This window comes from Balaenoptera ricei, chromosome 9 (genome assembly GCF_028023285.1).
Source record: "Balaenoptera ricei isolate mBalRic1 chromosome 9, mBalRic1.hap2, whole genome shotgun sequence".
NCBI lineage: Eukaryota > Metazoa > Chordata > Mammalia > Artiodactyla > Balaenopteridae > Balaenoptera > Balaenoptera ricei.
Window position 1 is genome coordinate 28,779,069 of NC_082647.1, and position 20,158 is coordinate 28,799,226.

The following is a 20,158-nucleotide window of genomic DNA, read 5'->3' on the forward strand; positions in this document are numbered from 1 at the left end:
GATTTCCTTATATTGTTTCAGCAGACAAACTGAACTGAACTAAGTTGTCATTGAACATTTGATTAGTGCCATGAATAATTTTCCGTTTAAGACTCGTCACCATAATTTTGTGTTATGATGAACATGAATTGAAGATGATCGAGTATAACTCAGTTTTAAAGCAAGTCTCCAAGCCTTGGATTTGGTTATGTAATTGATTGAAAGCATGTTTTCCATTTGACCCAGATGATAACTCTGTGTTACCCTCACAGTTAATAAAGACATGTTATGCCAAGAGAAAACTATATGAAAATATTCTTTTATAAAAATAAGATACTAGCTATTTTAATGATAATTATTTTCCTATTTTACTTTAGTTCATGAGAGAATTCTATTTTATTTTTTTATTTTTTTGAATTTTATTTTTTATACAGCAGGTTCTTATTAGTTATCTGTTATATACATATTAGTGTGTATATGTCAATCCCAATCTCCCAATTCATCCCACCACCACCAACCCCCACCCCCCCCCCCTTTCCCCCGCTTGGTGTCCATATGTTTGTTCCATGAGAGAATTTTAAAATGAAAGGTTTCCCACACAGGGAGATCAAAACTGTTGCCTTTCTAATTTATTCATAAATTCATGGAAACTAATGGTAAAATAGTGCATGGTGAAGTTTATTTACATAAAATATTTTGAATTGTGCTGATCAGATGACATAGAAAGTACATTTCACTTTCATAGAATTTACAGCCCTGAAGAGATTGTAGGTTGTTGTTGTTGTTTTTAATAAAAATTTTAGTGGGTTTGTTTGCCTGTATGTTCTTTCACCGTCAGTATACATTCTATGTTTGTGACTTAAATTGCTATCATAAATATTATTTTTATCAGTAATAGTATTTGCTAGAAAAGTACTTTTCCACTTATGTGTGTGATTTGGAAAGGTTTCTCACATTAAATAATATATGGTTTTGAGTTATATTTCATAAGGAAGATAATTCGTAAGGTACCTTTATTTTTGAAAATATGATTTAATTATGGAAATGAACTATAGACTCAGTTTTTTTCAGAAACTTGTGTATCTTATTTAAAGACTGTATACCCATTATTTTAAAATAAGAATTTGCTTCTACAAACCTTTATAGTAAAAGGAGAATTATGGATTTTTTTCTCTGAAGTTTATTATATATCCTCTTGTCAACACATAAACCATTAATGGGTGTTATTTTTAACTTCTTGTTATAACCTTCTCTGGTGAAAGAAATAATAAAATTCGGCAGATGTTTTATAAAACTAGTAATTTAATTTCATAAAGGTGATACTAAAAGATTTTTTTTACTCAAATAAATGGAGAGATGAAGATTCTAAGATAAATTCTTTAAAATACAAAATCTTCTGATTTTATCATATGTATGCCTTGCATTTGTCAATATTCTTCCTCCACATTTGATATTATTTCACATTATCATATACTTTATGTTAAAAGACTATCAGACATAAGAATAAAATACAGGAGAAGTTGAATTATCTCATTTCTCAGTTCAGGAAAAGCAGTTTAGTGTTCATGCAACTAACACTAATTACCACATGTAATGTATTTAATCATTCAGATAAGTAATTACTAAATGCAGAAGAATACATATGCTACTTTCTCCATGAACCATAACTGTATACCTTACATCATTGATGAATGGCCATTCATTGCTTGCTTGCTGCATTCACCTCTTGATATCTGTCACTGACGTGAGGTATAAATTAGTTTGTGTATCTTTTCTTTTTACATGTGATTCTGAAGACCCTTCAGCTTGAATTATATAGTTCTTCCGTCTACAAATATGGTTGAAAGTTGAACTTGACATGGATCAATATGATCTGGGCTAAATATCTAAATGTGACTGATTATGTTAGCATCATGTCCACAGATCAATATTGAGTTTTATTATGAGCCTGACTCTATAATTGGGTTTAATCAATAAGCTTTTGTCTCCTTTCCTTTGCAGTTTTAGGGTTGGACCATATAGGTTTTTAAAAACTACATTTAGCTTACATTTAGGACTCTGCTTCTTGTGATGAGCAGTAATGAGATCTATCCGTGAATTTTAAGGAACAATGGAGTCTCAGCTCTACCACTGTGAGGAGAGCCCACTTTTATCTTGATAACTGATTGTTTGCCCAATATGCGCGACATCTCTAACAGAGCTAATGTAGTAACGCCCAGCACTCCTTTCGGGTGCTGTGTGGCTCTCTTTCTCTCTCCTTAGTAAATAACTCACATTGAAGACGTTGACAAAACATACCATTAATGAAAGCAATCATAAAAGCTTGCCTTTTGATAAACCCGCAGGGTCTATAGGCGTTGAAAGATGCAATCTGTAAAGAACAATAAATTTGGGTCTTTGATTGAAGTGCCATTTGGGACGTTGTGCTTTGTCTGCATATTTGCACAAACATGATGCTCCCTTTTTCATGTCTCTTAAACTTGAAGCCTGAGAGCATTCATTGCCATTTCTACATTAAAGTTGGTCCCATTAAAAGCTCCCTACAAAAAAAGACTGGAAGTGATCCAGCTGAAGCTAGTATGTTCATTTCTGCCCTAGTTTGCCATTTGGAAAGCAGGCTTCTAGCCATCGTTGTCAGTTTTTTTTTTATAAATAGGCCCGGGTTCTTTTCCAGGCAGTTCCTGCAGTAAATGTATACTTCAAATGCATCAACTTTTCTTAAATTGGGGGAAAAAAGATTATTTCTATGATGGATATTTGAAGTAGCTTTGAATGTGAATAGAATTTCCTTCATTCCAAATGATTGGCAGATTTTTCCCTGTCATTTTTATTTAGGCTCCAAAAAATGTTGCATTTTATGGTTATATGCTGAATTCGTGGCATCATATTTTATGTAATGGAAAGTAGTCATCTGTTATCATGAGACATGCATTTTGTGTTGTTCAAAAACCACGTTTGCCTATTATTAAACCAGAAAAATAAATGTATTGTACATGCCTTTCTGAATTTACAGATGCAGACCGTTTTCAGAAACATGGTATGGATGAGTTTATTTCTGCGAATCCCTGCAAGCTCGACCACGCCTTCCTTTTTAGAATACTCCAGAGGCAGACTTTGGATCACAGACTGAACGATTCCTATTCTTGCTTGGTTAGTACAAATCTGTCTATCTCGTCCCCTATAGGTTAGAGTGAAAGATTTTTAAAAGTGAGAAATACTTGTTATGAAGCGGCCTTTTATCCCTGACTCATTTAATAACTATAGTTGGAGTTAGGGATAAAGGATTCCAATCGATTGCTTCCCAATTTGAAAATTATACACTTGAAGACCACTGCTGTGCCACTCAATAGACAGGAGAATGGACTCGAGCAGATTCTGAACTGTGGTTTCTCAGCCCCTCCGGAGAAGGTGGAATGAAAATAGAAGGCTTTACTAAAGATAAAAAACCTCTGTGATAGGATTTACTAACACCTGTACAGACATTTTAAGGTTTAAATTCTGCTTACCTAATGGTGGTACTATTCATGTCTCCCTTTTGTTCCTAGAAAGACAATCTAAGTGACAGGGAAAAGAAACAGTGCAATAAATAATACGATGACAGGGGCTGTATGTAACAGAGGAAAGCTTTAGTTTCATCTAACCCTCCAAAGATAATTTGAATTTCCTTAAAAAAAAAAAAAAAAGACATTAAATCAAGTAGCTAAACTGCTACTTTGTGTTTAAACCAGCCAAAATTCGAGATACAAAGTATAATTTACATTTAGAAGGAATGCTTGACTCCTTAGAATGTGGGCATTAAACTATAGCCTAAAAATCGTTATGTACCTTTAAATCCAAGGATTTTTGTTCATGGCAGTTCCTCTGGAATTTCTCCAGCTGGAACATCCCTATTTCTATCACCACTTAGTCTGTTGGCTACTGAACATGGTAGCTGCATGCAGTAAAGTTACACTCTCTTTAAAATAAGATTTTAGACAGGATGTGCTCTCAGTTCATCAGAGGTGTTTCAGTAGATAGGAAGAAATGAAACAATTTATTGCCATGATCACGCTGATGGTTCATTAATTCACTTATAGACTCTTTTTTAAGTACCTATTATTCAACATGTAATTGTGTAGCTTAAACCCGATCCAGCCCAAACTTTACAATTACATGGAGAGTAAAACAAGTCATCACAAAACCCTCATGTATCTTTCTGTGGACAAGCACACATAGACTGATCATCAATAGGAACACTTTCCTCTTGGATTCCACTCTGTGGGGTTAGTTCCTGAACTGTCAAAAGTCGTTTTCATTATGTGGATGACCTCATGTGCCATATGAAGTGTGAGAAGAACACTACAGTGTGTCTTCAACTGCACCTAGAGGGTAGGTGTGATTAGAAAGAGAAGTTTGAGCGCAAGATGACCCTGGATGTAAATCATGGTCAGCAGCGGATTTGCACTGTCATCTTGAGCAATTCACTGATTACCTCTGAACTTTAGCTTCTGTATCTGTAACATGGAGTCATAGTAATTACTATGCATGATGGTTCTAAATATTAAATATATACATAGTATGTCTGGTACAGTGCCTATACTATCACCACAGTAAGTAGTATTCTGGTTTTCTTTTTTCTCCTCTTCCTTTTTAGTTATTTTTTATTGCAGTCTCATCTTTCTCTGTATTTCTCACTATTCTTTTCCTCTCTTGCACAATTATGCTGCCCCCTTTGAAAACTCTCCATTCCACCTTCTTTCTCTTTTTTATATTAAATTAATCCATATAATCCACTGAAATATTTTATAAACCAGCTCTACCTAACCTGGCCGTCTCTTTTTAGCCAACATACACACCCATCCTAACATCTCATTTCAAGAGAACCAGGAACTACTGCTGTAAAACATTAACTTTGTTGTATTGGTCATAGAAAGACAGTAGAATGAGAACAATATCCCAAATATTTAAACACCCAAATAGTACATGTTTACCACTGCTAGACTTACTGAAATTCTCTTAGTTCACTTTATAAAAATGCTTTTGGAAACTAGGCAATTTCAGTTATCATGTCTGCTTTACCATTCTCTTTTTAATTGATTCATATAGAGATTGAAGTTTTTTGTAATGTCATTCTTTGTGACTGACAGTTTAGATGCTGTGAATAAATTTGAGTAATTGTGAGTGACAGTGGAGGAGAACAGGTTGCCCATGCCTCACTGTGGCAATAAGGACAGGATGGTTTCACGTTGTCAGTGGCCCAGATCAGTTCCAAAATCGATGACATTCGCTCTTTGGAAAACAATAGGAAACATACTACTAATTTAAAAAATATTGTCAAAAGACACTGTAACGCAGCTTCTGCTTATAATGCCTAACAGTGCCTACAGAAAAGCAAATCCTGGTACAGAAAAAGAAAAAAAAAAAAAAAAAAATATATATATATATATATATTTCTGTTCTTCCTTTTGCAGGGGTGGTTTAGCCCTGGCCAAGTCTTTGTGCTGGATGAGTACTGTGCCCGTTATGGCGTGAGAGGCTGTTACAGACACCTCTGCTACCTTACAGAACTGATGGAGCATTCAGAAAACGGTGCTGTCATTGACCCAACCCTGCTTCATTACAGCTTTGCGTTCTGCGCCTCTCATGTGCATGGCAACAGGTATTTTTACTTGCAAACACACAGTGAAATGTGGAGGGGTGACTTGGGAAGAGAGAAAAATGCTATTATCACCTAGTAACAGATTTTAAATAGCAAACGCTTCTTACAAGAGGAAAAAAAAAAAACCCACAAAGGAAAAATGTACATCAATATGCCGGTGATTTAGGTGGGCTGCACTTTATGTTTCTTTTTGCCATTAAAGCCACTTGAAACAGAGAGGGAGAGAGGCTATGAGATTAGAAGTCGCCTTTTAGTTCTTATGTACCACCTAGTATTAGGGTCTGCCCAGCTTAAGTGTCATCTGTATTTCTGTTGTAATGCATGTGGATGTCTGGGTAGGGTTTGGCGACAGGTTTGTGCATACCTAATGATTCTTGCTTTTCCACTGTGGAACAAGTGTTCATGGATAAAGCGAGATAAATAATGGGGTTTATGTAGAGTCTCCTCCCAGCCCCTTCCCTAATCCATACTTGAGGAACAAGTATCCCCTTTTAGCACTCTTGAGCCAGTGACCTCACCTCTTGTTTTACCAAAAGGGCAAAATATCACCTAATGCAGGCCCCCCGCTACTGTGCATCTCTGACCTTAAAAATCTCTCCACCTTGCTCCCTCTCTCCTCCCAATCTTGTTCCAGGGAACCTTCGCTAGGTGGGGCTCCTCCCATAAAGGAGATACCCTTTATCTCATCCCCTTTGTACCTTGCCTCACCCGTTATTCTGTCTCCCCCTCTTTATATTTCCTTTCTTCCCACAAGCCTGAGCTTCATCTAGCCTCACAACATAACAGAGCGGTAATACTTGCTAACTAGGTGAGGTAGGGCAAGTTTCTTCATCGAGTTCTGTCTCTATTTCCCCATCTGTAAGAAAGACATAAGATAGTATCTCTCTCAGAGATCATAAGTTGTGATAGGGATTAAACGCATTCGTGTATATCAAGCACTTAGAACAGTGCCTGGCTTGCGAGTGGTCAAAAAATTGTTAAGGGATAGTTTACATTGTCTTAAGTATTATTATCCCGTCAAGCTACCTTTCCATTGTTCTCTTTCTCTTCCCCACCAAACTCCTCTCACCATTTCCCCTGTTTGGCCCCCAGCTCCTCACTTGCCGGTGAGGCTGCTTGAAATGGATTGCCTTCTCCAGCTCCACCCTCCTTACTCTCATGGGAAAGTTGGCGCTGTGGAATATCCAAGACCCCGTGCTTCTGTAAATGCTGCTCATTTTCCCTGATGCAGCTATCTCAGCGCTCCTCTTTTTATTTTATTCTATTATCTTCATTTTTTTTTTGGCCGTCTCTTTGCTAATAGTTTGTGTTTCTCCAGACCCCAAGTGTGGCATTTTCTCACGTCTGTTCTTGAACTTGCTCTCTTCTTTCTGAGAATTTTTTTCTACTTCAGTGAAAAATTCTGTGTTGGTGATCTTGCCACTTTCCACAGCTTCAACTATGACCTCTCTTCATACAGATAATTCCAACCCAATTATTCTCCTAAGCTACAGATCTCTATCTACAACTGGCAGCTTGAATCTTCTACTGATGCCTTAAACTCTCCACATTTAAAACTAAATCCATCATCTCATGAAACCAGCTCCTGTACCTCTCTGAGCTCCTAGCAGAGTGCCTGACAAGAAGTAACACTCAGGCACAAAGTAAGTGTTCAGTAAATACTTGATGAATGAATGAATGACTTTGTTATTTGTATTAATATCACTTCCAGTAATGGCCATTCATCTTTCATTTATCTTTTCCTTTTACCTCCTAGCCCCATTTTGTTGCCAATGTCAATATTGTCTTTACAGTACTCCTCAGATTTGTCTTTTAGCGTTTCCGTTGTGTCTACCCTAATTCTGGCCTTTATTTTTTCTTGCTTATCTACCTTTATTCATCTGTCTACTGCTTTTTCCTCCCCACATTAGTCTAGCAATCACCTTCAAAGTTACAGGCTAACTTTTACCATACTCCTTTGCAAAAGCCTTCGGTGACTCTCATTTCATTAATAAATTAAAAATAAATTACACGTATCGGGTTTTTCCAATATCATCATGTTCTATCTACCTCGTTTGAAGTCCCGGTATTCTGCGCTCCATAATCTTTACCCGAGACAACCTGTTTATCCTCCCTGTAAGGTTTCTTTTTTCAAGTTTTTAAACAGTCAGATATCACAAAATTCCTCTGAGAAGACTTCTGTTAACTCAAGCAAACACTACAAACCTTGTACCTGTAGTTATAAACTTTATCATGTATACTTGTATGCACACATACACTCGCACACGTGCACGCCTGCTTCTACTGCACTAGATCATATTTTAAAAGCAAAAACTACTTCTCATTCCCCTATTACTCTCTGTAAACCTTAACACAGTGCCTTGCATATTGTGGGTGTAGAATAAGTACTTGCTGAAGTCCCCACTACTGCCTTTTCTCATCCTACGATAAAATAAGACTGATCCTAATCTCAGAATCTCTTCAGACTTTCACCTCATGATGGAACTCAGCCTTCCTTGGAAATTAGGGGAATGTTACAGAGTTTAGTCACTTTTCCTATTACCCCAAGCTAAACCCTCCACACTCAGCAAACTTTGGCGGGGTGGCGGGGGGTGTTGGGTGAGGTGGCAGGGCAAGCGGGGGACCGTGAGGATAACCAGATGGGTAACCTTTGATAGTCGAAGTGAGGGGCTGTTGTACAGTAGTAGACACTGTCTCGTATCTCTCTGGGCACTGTCTTAATTCCTCCTGACCAATGGATATCAAAAGCTCGGCCCCCCAGTGTTAGGCAGCACTCTGAAATGCAAGAGGATGAAAAGGTTACAGTGGAACAGGCAAACCCAGAGAGCCCTGTATGATCAGATTATTTCAGTCATTAACACAGAAAGGTAAAATTAAATTGAGAATTTAATTTAAAATTAAATTGAAGTGGGAAATTCAGCTTATGTGCCCCCAAAATGTATGTGTTTGAGACACATTTTAATGGAAAGTTACTGAGGCCACTGGGAGCTGCTGCCACCACCTGGGAGGCAGCCTGATTTGAACCTGTGGGTTGCCATAGTTACTTCTATTCTGTAAACTATTGTTTTCCTTATGATGGTACACTGTAAAATATAATGTAAGGTATGTTTATACGTTCGTGCATATATTATACTTAATATTACACATTAAATTCATTTTCCAGGTTAAAATGTATACCTATGAAGGTATCTCTGGGTGGTGCTTTAGAATAGAAATTTGAGTCCGTCTCTGATTCAGCATTTAGGTCATATGTAACTTAAGAAAAAAAGAAAGGAAGGAGTATAGGTTTTAGGGAAATTTGAACCTCAGTTAGGGTAGAAATATTCCAAGATAACCCAAAAGGCATAATGTTTCCTATAATGTTTAGAGTCTAACAGATGTCATTCAGAGATGTCGTGCTGTCTCAATGAAAGAATTAAAAGAGGCAAAAGATCTCTCCTTGCATCTTGGCTCTGAAATTTGCAAGCTGCCCCATGTTGGGCAAATTACTTAACATTTCTGAAATGGGCATTCTCATATGGAAAAGGGGAAATATTAAGATGAAGGTCCTGGATAATTATAAAATACTCTATCAGTATTGATTAGTCATTATTCTGGTATGTTTCCCTTTGTCAGCCAGCCGCAAGCATGTAAACTGTAAGAGGAGGAAAAACGTGAAAAATAGGTAGTTGCTCAGTGGAAATATTTCAGCGTGTAAGTAATTATATTCTTAATTTCTTTGCTAATAGAATATTCTGGGTTTTAGCAACCTCCCCTTGTGAAAATAAGCTTCTCTCATCCCTGTCTGTGGCATCTGATATTTATACAGACTTCCGTTAAAAATACTGTCAATGTCAAGTCTGACTTTTCTACAGCGTTTGCCGTATTCTCTTGTTAAGATCATCTTTCCATCTGTCAAGACACACACTCAAAGAGTCGTTTTGCTCATTACCTGAACCGCCTCTGTCAAAAATTCAAAAGAAAAGAAGACTGCCTTTTGTTGTGGATGGACGCGAAGGACAGCAGTGCTGTCTGGATGTGAACCGTTTCCAGGAGCCCATCGTGTCACATGGCTCTGAGCGCGCTTAGGCGTGTGCCTTCCGTGCAGACACAGCGTCTCTGAATAGCACTCCGAGTGTTTCAGGAGTAAAAGAATAGAGTTAAACAGAAAAGGTCTGGCTGGTACTAGGACCGAGGAAGAAAGAGAAAAGTGAGCCAAGGACAGAAACCGACCCACTCGTGCAGGATGCTAGCCCCGTACGGCCGTGAAGAACGCAGCCCGCGCTCGGCGTTAGCGCCGCGGAGCACCGTCAGCGAGGAGAAAAGAGGCTTTCCGAGACGATGCCTGTAGGGCAAGGTTCCAGGTTGATGTGCGTGGTTAGACATCTTGGTTTTGTGAGTCAGGCTGAGGGTGGAGAAACTAAAGCCGCAGCACAAAACGGCTTTTATGTCCCTGTTTAATGTAAGGGATGCAGTAGGGTCTCTGACTCTTGCGCGGTCTGGCGGGGCCGTCTCAGAGCTGCTACACACCCGGCAGAGGCCAGCTCAGCTGTGCGAGCTTTCGAGTACAGGGTACAGGGAGTACAGCGTGACTATAGTTTGTATGGAAAGTAATCCCTACTTTCTGTGGATTCCAGATCATATCACAGAGTAATAGGCAACCTTCACGGGAATCAGTCAAATCATCATATCACAGTACCTCCGTCTTCAGAGATCATAACATTTCCTCTTACCTATCACTTCAGAAATCATGCCTCAACTTCCTGCCTCTCATTTTGGAGACAAGGATGCATATTTTGAGTCCCATCATAGAAGACTGCATCAAATAGGCTCATCAAGAATTTTCATTACCAGTTCTTAATTCTAGTCTTTGATATATGACTTAGAGAAATTAAGTCTAGGTATCACACCCATTGTGAATCTAGAGACTCACTTCTGGGACAGGGGAGCAACCAGATAAAATGTCATTGCAAGGTGAAATTTACATGGCTGAAATTTACATGGCTAACCTGACAGATTTTATCCCAGGTGATATGTGCGCAGAGGTGGAAGAGGTAAGTTACCAATGAGGGCCTTTTAAATTTACACTGAGGAACCGTTTTTGATTCTATCAGAAACCATAGTACAACCCAAATCCGCCTCAATCAAACTTTCGAACAGAAATATCTACCCCTGCTCAAGCTGGAATTCGATACTAAAGATAATTATGCTCTTTAAAATAAGGCAAAAAACAGAAAGTGAGCAATGTGGGTAGAGACTTACTAAGTTGGAAATAGCACGGAGCTAGGAGCACAACTGTCTTCCTGCCGAGGTTCCCCCACTTTTGAGCTATTTCATTTGGAGCAGTTGGTCCTGAGCCTCAGTTTCCCAACCTGTTCCTTGTGAGTAATATCATCGATGCTGCCTACCTGATGAGGTTCCTGAATAGGTCAAATACGATTATGTAAGCACTTTGTAAATGATGAAAATATCATGTAAATATACCATACCATACATATGGTATGGTAGTTAAATAAGCTTTGGGGAATTGCTCTGTAAAAGACAGTGCAAAGGTGAACTTGATAGTGGTGTTATTGCAGCACAATTTACTCAAGTCTCAAGCAGGAAGATGAGACTGGAAAAGCATTGAATAGGTGCCTCACTTCAACTACCACCCATAAGCATTAGAAGGAGCCATGGGGAGGTTCTGGGATCACCCCCCTTCCATGCCAGCCCCTCGTGTCGCTGGAAAGCATTGTGGGCCTAACGGCAGCAGCATAGACACAGCCGGAAGCAGGAGCCAAGTATCCCATCATCCAGAGTAAGTAAGTTGCCAGGCTGCAAGCTGGGGGGAACGGTTACTAAGGTCACCTAATCAATTTTCTCTCTTTTCCCTCCACACCATTCATGCACAGCAAACAACTGTTTTTTTCTGAAACAATGCACAAAAGAGCCTACTGAAGGTAAATCACTGAGGAAGAGATAAAGCAAAGGGATTTTTCAGTATGACTTTGAATATAGATCAAGTTAACAATGAACAGAAGCAAGAGCTACTTTTCTGGTGTAGCTTTTCTTAAGCTTGGGACCTTTAAAGCCTCTTAGCATCTAAAGTGTGGAAAGGAGTTTGGGGTCTTGCATTGGATCTCCATGTAGTTTTCCAACATACTAAAATTTTTAAAGAACATAGTATGTGATGCTTTGGCATAAAAACAATCAAACAAAACCCAAAAGCTATATATATATACATCTGAACCATTTACCATTACTGTTGCCAGTCAGTTTGGTACTTTTAGATCTGTGTTGATCTAAACAGGCACAAGATTGGCCTATTATTTTTCTTTCTCATACTGTTTTTGTCAGGATTTGGTATCCAAGGTATTGTAGCCATATAAAATGGGTTGGGGAGCTTTCCCACTTGTTCTGTTTGAGATTCGAAAGGTTTATCGGTAACCCATTTTTAAAATCATCTGGGAGAGGTACAAACCATTAGGTATAAAATAAACAGGATATAAGTATATAACGTATAACAGCAAGAATATAGCCAATATTTTATAATAACTTTAAATGGAGTATTATCCATAAAAACATCAAATCACTATATTGTACACCTGGAACTAGTATAATATTATAAATCAACTATACATCAATATAAATAAAGAAAGAAATATTTTTCCTATTCCAAAAAATAAAAGTTACATCAAAAAATAGGAAAACAAAACCATCTGGCCTTAGGGACCTATTTGTGAAAAGACTTTTCACCACTGCATCAGTTTATTTTATAGTTAAAGAACTATCAGGTTTTCCATTTATTTCCTGAGTGAATTTTGTCAGGTTATGATTTTCTGGGAAATAGTGCATTTCATCTAATTTTTCAAATGCATTGATATTAAGTTATTCAAATTGTTCTTTTTATACTTTTTTTCCTGCCTATAAATATCTTCCCTTTACATTCTAATAGTGTTTATTTTTACCTTCTCTCTCTCTTTCCCCCTCAATCCATCTTATGAGAAGTTTGCGAAATTTATTGGTCTTTCCAAAGAAGCAATTTTTGGCTTTGTTGAACTCTGTTGCTTCTGTGTTTTCCATTTCATTAATTTTTTGAAAAAATAAACTTTTTTATTTTAGAATAATTTTAGATATACAGAAAAATTGCAAAGATGGTACAGAGAATTTTGGTATTTCAGCTTAGTCTAATGTTACATACATAATAATGTCATACGTTCCTACAGCACATTTGTCAAAACTAGAAGACCAATATTGGCACATTACTCTTAACTAACCACGAGGCCTTATTTGGATTTCACCAGTCCATTGGGGTTTTTTGTTGTTGTTGTTTCTTTTTTTTTAAATGTCCTTTTTTCTTTTCCAAGATCCAACTCAGGATACCACATTACATTCAGTCCTCAAGTCTCTTCTGATCTGTGGCAGTTTCTCAGTCTCTCCTCCTTGTTTTTCATGACCTTGACAGTTTAGAGGAGTACTGGCCAAATATTTTGTCAAAGGTCCCTCAATTTGGGTTTCTCTGACGTTTTCACGATTAGACTGGGGCTACAGGTTTTTGAAGAAATGAAATACCCTCTCATCTCATTCTTCCTGGGAGCACATGATATCTACAAGACATAACTGGTCATGTTAACCTTGATCACTTAGTTAAGGTAGTGTTTGCCAGCTTTTTCCACTGTAAAGATATTATTTTGCTGTCTCCATGTGCTATTTTTTGGATGTAGGTCACTAAGTCCAACTCATACTCAAGAAGAGAGGGGAGTTAAACCCTAATTCTTGGAGGGAGGACTAGCTACATATAGTAAATTGGAATTCTTCTGCAATGAAGATTTGTCTCTTGTCCCCTGTGTATTTAGTCAACCACTTGTTTATATCAATATGGATTCATGTATAGTTACTTTATACTTTGGGTTGTAATCCAATACTACTTTGTTTTGTTGCTCAAATCGTTCCAGCTTTAGCCGTTGAGAGCTCTTTCAGACAGACTCCCTTTGATGTGTTTTTTTGAGCACTTTCTTACTCTCTGGTATTAAAACATGCTTGTAGTTCATATTGTTTTTTTCCCTGCCTCAGCCCTAGAATCAGTCATTTCTCCAAAGATCCCTGATACCTTTTCTTAGAGAACGGTATATAGAAACCAAGATCAGGATGATGGATATGCTCATTGCTATTGGGATGCCATTGCTTCCAGGCCCTCTGAGTGGACACAGCTAGGTGATATGTATGTATGTATATATACTAACCCATGAGTTCATACTGATGTCTCCGCCTCTAGTCCAATACCACAAAGATCGTATCAGCCACCCTCTCTTGCTTATTCGTAACTTCTCTCTTCAACAGTGAGAAATCTGGCTTCTACCATCCCATCCATTTACTTATTTGTTCAACCCCAGTATATATGTAAAGCAGTTTCAGAATTTGCCAACTAGAGTACGCTGTGTACAGGGCCTTTAGTTATTGGCCTTAGAATTTCCAATCAAAAATGTTTTCCAAAGTTCAATATGACACCTTCTTTTTTCCCCCACTCTATTTAGTGAGGTTATGTCATACAATACAGTTAGAGTCACTTGCACAATATGCATTCCATCCTGGGATCCCTCAGCGTCCTGGTTGATATAGAATTTTTTTTTTTTTCTTTAAGCTTGTATACAGTAAAGTTCACTCTTTTTGCTATACAGTTCTTATAGTTCTGTGGGTTTTGACAAATGCAAAGAGTCATATATTCACCACCCTATTGCTGGTTCTATCACCTTAAAAGTTCCCCTGTGTGCCCCCTTTTGTAGTCAACCATTTCATTATATTTTGTCTTTGACTTTATTATTCCATCCTTCTACTTTCTTGGATTATTTTTTCTACCTTCCTAAATTGGCTGTTTAACTCATTACTAGTCATCTTTTCTTCTTTCCTAAAATAAGTATTTAAGGTTAAATTTCCACTAAGTACTGCTTTTGCTACATATATGCATTTTGATAATGTATTTGATTCAAATTCACTCTAAGTAATTCTAACTTTCCATTATAATTTCTCCTTAGACACAGAGTTGTTTATAAGTATATTTTAGAATTTCTAGGAAAGTGAATTTTTTTTTTTGGTTATATTCTTGAAGATTGATTTCTAACTTAATTTCTTTGTGTTCAGAGAATGTAATCTGTATGATATTGATTCTTCATAACTTGAGACTTCTTTATGTCCAGTTATGTGTTAAATATTGTAAATGTTTCATGTCATTTGAAAAAATATGTATATTCTGTAGCTTAGTAGGGCAAGCAGGAATTTTGTGGTTCAAATCTTCTAAACTCTTACTGGTTTTTTGTCTGCTTGATCTGTGGGGTTATGACCAAGGTGAGTGGAAAGCTGCCACTGCAGTGGTGGTTTCTTCCTCTACTTCTGCAAATTTTTGCTTTGTATTTTGAGACTGTTTATTAGGTGTATTCAAGTTTAAAAATTATTAAATATTCTTGGCGAATGGAAATTATTATTATGATTTACTGACCCTTTTCATAATTAATAATGCATTTTACATTAAAGTTTATTTAGATGGTTATTAACGTAACCTTCTTTTGGCATTTGTCTGATATATGTTTATTCTTACTTTTAGTCTTTCTGTATTCTTGTGTCTTATAAATAGCACACTAGATTCTGATTTAATTATCCAATATAACAATTTCTGTTTTTTAATTAGTTTAGTCCATTTACAATTATCATGTGTATTGATATAAGTAAATTCATTTCTACCATTTTATTTTGGGCACTTTTTGGCTCATGTCTCTAAGCTTTTTGTTTCTTTCTTGCCTCCTTTTTGTTTCACCCAGTTTATTTTCTTTTTTGCTCCTCATTTACATTTTTCACCTTTTGAGATTTTACCATGTATGTGACTAAAATTTTAAATCTTATGCTAATCAGCAAATTTTCCCTTCCTTCTGAAAAGTGCAGAGACCTTAGAACATTTCCCTCCAGTCACCCCCTTCCTGGCTTACATGCTTATGTTATCTGGTATTTTAACTGTATCCTTATTTGTTTTCTAATCTTACACATTAGACATTATTTTTATTATTTTATATTCAATACTTGCTTCAATTTAGAAATTACTTTTTTCCTAAAGTATATTCTTTGGAATTCCATACAATGGAATACCTATAGATAACGAATTTTGGAATTTCTTTGTTTCATTCACATTTTTGAAAGAAAATTTTGCTTGTTATACATTCTACGCTGACCGTTATTTTCTCTCAGAACTTTGAAGATAGTACTCCATTTTCTTCTGACTTCCTGGGTTAAGAAGGCTTCATTGCCATTCTTTTGAGGGAGATTTGATTTAATAGTTTTAGGATTATTTTGTTCCTTTGTGTTTTGTGGGTTCACTGTTCAGTAATATGTGGATTTCTTTTTAAAGAATTCTGTTTGGGAATTTTGTGGCTTTCTGATCCATGTGCGCTGATATTGGGTAAGTTCAAATTTCTTTGAATTTACCTTGATTGGGATATGAAGATCCATGTTTGTCATCAGTTCTGGAATATTGTAATCTCTTTAAATATTGTCTCTCCTCCAATCTTGCTCTCCCTTAAACTCCAATCACCCATATATTAGGCATTTTATCTTCTGTATCTCTTAATGTCTCTAATATATATTCTATCTACTTATTTCTCCAACTGCATTCTATATAATATTTTTAGTTCTGTCTTCTACTTCAGGACTCAGCAGACTTTTTCTGTAAAGGGCCAGATAGTAAACATAATAAATATCTTGGACTTTGTGGGCTATATGGTCTGTCACAACTACTTGACTCTTAATGTGGAGCAAAGGCAGCCAAATGGGCAGTATGCAAATGAATGAGTGTAGCTTGTGTTCTAATACAATTTGATTCACAGAGGCAGGTGGTGGTGGACTATCATTTACTGGCCGTTGCTCTACTTCCACATTTCTCTCTTCAGCTATGACACCTGCTTTTTAACCTACTCATTGAATTGTTAATTTCAATTATTAATTTTTTTAGTTCTAGAAATTCTCTTAGGTTCTTTTTTAAATCCATTTGGTCATTTCTGAGTAGCTCTCATTCCTTTCTTGGCTTTTGTTTCCTTAGACCTTTTATAATTAGTTATTTTGTATTCTGATCATTGCAATAACTAAAATTTATAGGTGTTTATATAAATCCATTGTTTCTGCTGATGTTTTTGCCATGGTCAACCGTTTGCTTATTCTGCTAGCAGTTTTTGTAGTAAGCACGTATACTTGGATTAATCTGTGGAAATTCTACAAGGCCAGGGTTAAGAATGCTTGCTTCCCAAAAGGATTTGCTCTTGCTTTTACTTGGTGATAGGAGGTGCTACTGGAGCTGTTTTATTTTCCATCTTGGAGATTCCTCGATTGCACAGGTGGTACCCAGTTTAATGAGGTCAGGCAAGTGGTGCATATTCTCAAGAAAGACTCTTTTCACTCAGTCTATAGATGTTGTACAAACAGACAGATTTCCTTGTTTGTTCTCCTTTGCAAGGATATTGATTTTCTAGCCCATCCTTTCACTGATAGTATAGCCCATTCAAGTGTCCCATTTTCTGCAGGCATCTCAGGTTTAGCAGCCCATGCAGATTAGGTCTCTGAGCCTGTGGTGCATTCCCTTGAACAACACAGCTACAGAACCTCCTTGGAATCGACATTTGCCCCTAAGGCAGCCCTGGTGTTCACATTCACCCCTACTTTGATTTCAGCTCCTAGTTCATTTTTATTTTCTTGCTCTTGGGAGAACTTTTTAACTTTCTTATAAGTACAACATAACATTTAACAGTGTATTTGCTATAATTTATTCAGTGTTTAGGAGTTTTGTAGTGAAGAGGGACTTTTGGAGTATCACATCCATCTAATATAATAGGAGCAGAAATCACATGATAAAACTTGCATTTTGAGAAAAACATTTGGACATCTCAAAGGAGAACCTCCTGGGACTCTCTCCCTAACCCCTCTGCTTCACGTGGCCCCTGGTTAACTGCTGCTCATCCATTGCATCTCAGCTTTAATATTCCCAAACTGAATCCTTACCTGAGATTCAAACTACATCAGAGCTTTGTACTTCCGCCCTTCTTAAATGTGATGTACACTTACTGTCTTAATTTTTCTTTTTTATGCCTTTCCCTATTATAAATTCTATTAGGGAAGGAGTCATTTCTGTTGTGCTTATATTGTATCCCCAGGACCTGGCCAGTACTCGATAAATATTTGTTGAGTAAGTAAATGAATGACGTTGGACCATATGTTTACAAATTTTATAGGTGACATGTTGGGGCACTTCATAAATAGATCTCACAATTACATGTTCTTCATGAATTAAATGCAGTGAGTTTTATGGCCCGTGGAAAGACCCCATGTAACCAGCAAGAGTGTGCCATTTTACAACATAGAAATTAATAAATTGAAACAATGAAATACCCTTTTTATATATAAAGTTGAAAATGATTATAACAAATGATAAAGACCACAGTTGATGAGGATAGAGGGAAATTAATAATTTCACACACTGTGGGTCGGAGTATAAGCTGGTAAGTGCTTTCTTAAGAAGCAGTTTTGTGATATGTATCAAATGCCTGAAAATGTCATCTCATTTGTCTTAGCTCAGGCTACCATAACAAAATACCATAGACTAGGTGGGTTAAACAACAGAAATTTATTTTCTAACAGTTCTGGGGACTAGAAGTCTGGGCGCTAGTGTGGTTAGGCTTTGAGGAGGACTCTTTTCCTAGCTTGTAGATGACTCCCTTCTCTCTGTGTTCTTACAGAAGAGAGAGAAGAAGATCTCACTCTTCCTCTTCTAACAAAGCCACCAATCCTATCAGATTGGTGTCCTAGCCCTATGACCCCATTCCACCTTAAGTACTTCCTAAAAGCCCTGTCTCCAGACACAGTAATATTGGGGGTTGGAACTTCAACATATGAACTTTCAGGGAAATACAGTTTGATCCATAGTACCTTTTAACCTAACAATGTACTTTCAGGAATTTATCCCAAGGAAACAATCAGAGATGGGTTAAAAATATTTAGTGTAAGATTGGTTATCGCAACAGTGTTTATGGTAGGAAAAAAAATGGAAAAAGTCTAAATTTCTACTAATAGAATATTGGATTAATAATATATTATGGTGCTAAAGACTGTCATACAGAGTGAAGTTAGTCACAGAGTCACTCTATATGATATTGTATAATATCGCTTATATGTGGAATCTAGAAAAGTGGTACAGATGAACTTATTTGCAAAGCAGAAATAGAGACACAGATGTAGAGAACAAACATATGGATACCAAGGGGGGAAGTGGGGGTGGGATGAACTGGGAGATTGGGATTGACATATATACACTACTATGTATAAAATAGTTAACTAATGAGAACCTACTGTATAGCACAAGGAACTCTACTCAGTGCTCTGTGGTGACCTAAATGGGAAGGAAATCCAAAAAAGAGGGGATATATGTATACGTATACATACTGTATACTGACTCACTTTGCTGTACAGCAGAAACTAACATAACATTGTAAAGCAGCTATACTCCAGTATAAATTTTTAAAAAAATACATGGTACATCCATACAATGAAAAATCATTCTTCCATTAAAAAGCATATATTAGAATATTTAAATGATGTGAGAAAATGTTTATACTTCATTAAAAGAATCAAATTATACATTAGAATGTGCAATAAATGTATAGCTTTATAGAAAGAAGGCTGGATTATATTTACAAAATGGTATTACCAGTTATTTCTGATTGGGGCATTTAAGAAAACTTTTGTCTTTGTATTTTTCTGAATTCTCCTCCCAAATTATGATGTGTATATAGTTCTTTAATTTTTTAAAAAAGTTATTTTTAAAAATAATATTAGGTATTAGGCAGAGATGATACTTATATCAGAGAACACTTATCAACCTTAATTCTCTTTATTTTTAAAATCCTCTTGATATTTTATTTTTCTTGAGTTCTAGAATTTTGTGCAGTATTGATTTTAGTTGGTTCCAGGAGAGGACAGTTATGAGACACCTCGATACCTGTCCTTGACCTGTCTGTCCATCATTACTTCACCACAAAAACTAAGTCACAAGATCACGTATCTTCATAGTGTCAGATTCCTGCCTTTTTTTTTTTTTTTTTTGTGGAAGTATCTAAAACCTCCAAAGAAAATAGAATACAGTCAGAAATTCAAATATGGAAAGGATCTGGAGGGAGGAGGGTTTGGAAAAAGAGAATATGATTTTTAAATTTCATTTCCGAGATATTTTCTCCTAGAAAATCTGTTTCTTCTATTTCAATGAATGTATAGGGGTAGAATTAATTTCTTCTTCTGGATATTTGAAAATTTCGGGGGAAGTAAAAGGACACTGATTATATATTATATGACCATCCAAATGATACATCATTTTGCTTGAAACAATAGGAGGTGTTATAGATTTGAGAACAAAAATGAGAGATTATTGTTTTCTCCCTTACCTTCCACCATTTCTTATTTTCTTGTGTGCTATATCTTCCTCTTTTTTTTTTTTTTTTTATTCTGTTCACAAATGGATATTGGTGGGAAATACACGAAGTGCAAAGTGACTTTTAC

The 20,158-nt window shown here is 36.6% G+C and overlaps 1 protein-coding gene across 12 annotated transcripts in view; it reads left to right on the plus strand.

Annotated features, from left to right (window-relative positions):
• Positions 1-20,158, plus strand: part of CADPS2 (calcium dependent secretion activator 2) — a 555,896-nt gene that overhangs the window by 390,435 nt on the left and 145,303 nt on the right. For all 12 annotated transcript variants that reach the window (XM_059933509.1, XM_059933503.1, XM_059933501.1 and 9 more), the window contains 2 exons: positions 2,993-3,129; positions 5,430-5,617. In XM_059933509.1, the coding sequence (XP_059789492.1) occupies positions 2,993-3,129; positions 5,430-5,617 (325 nt within the window). The remainder of the gene's footprint in view (positions 1-2,992; positions 3,130-5,429; positions 5,618-20,158) is intronic.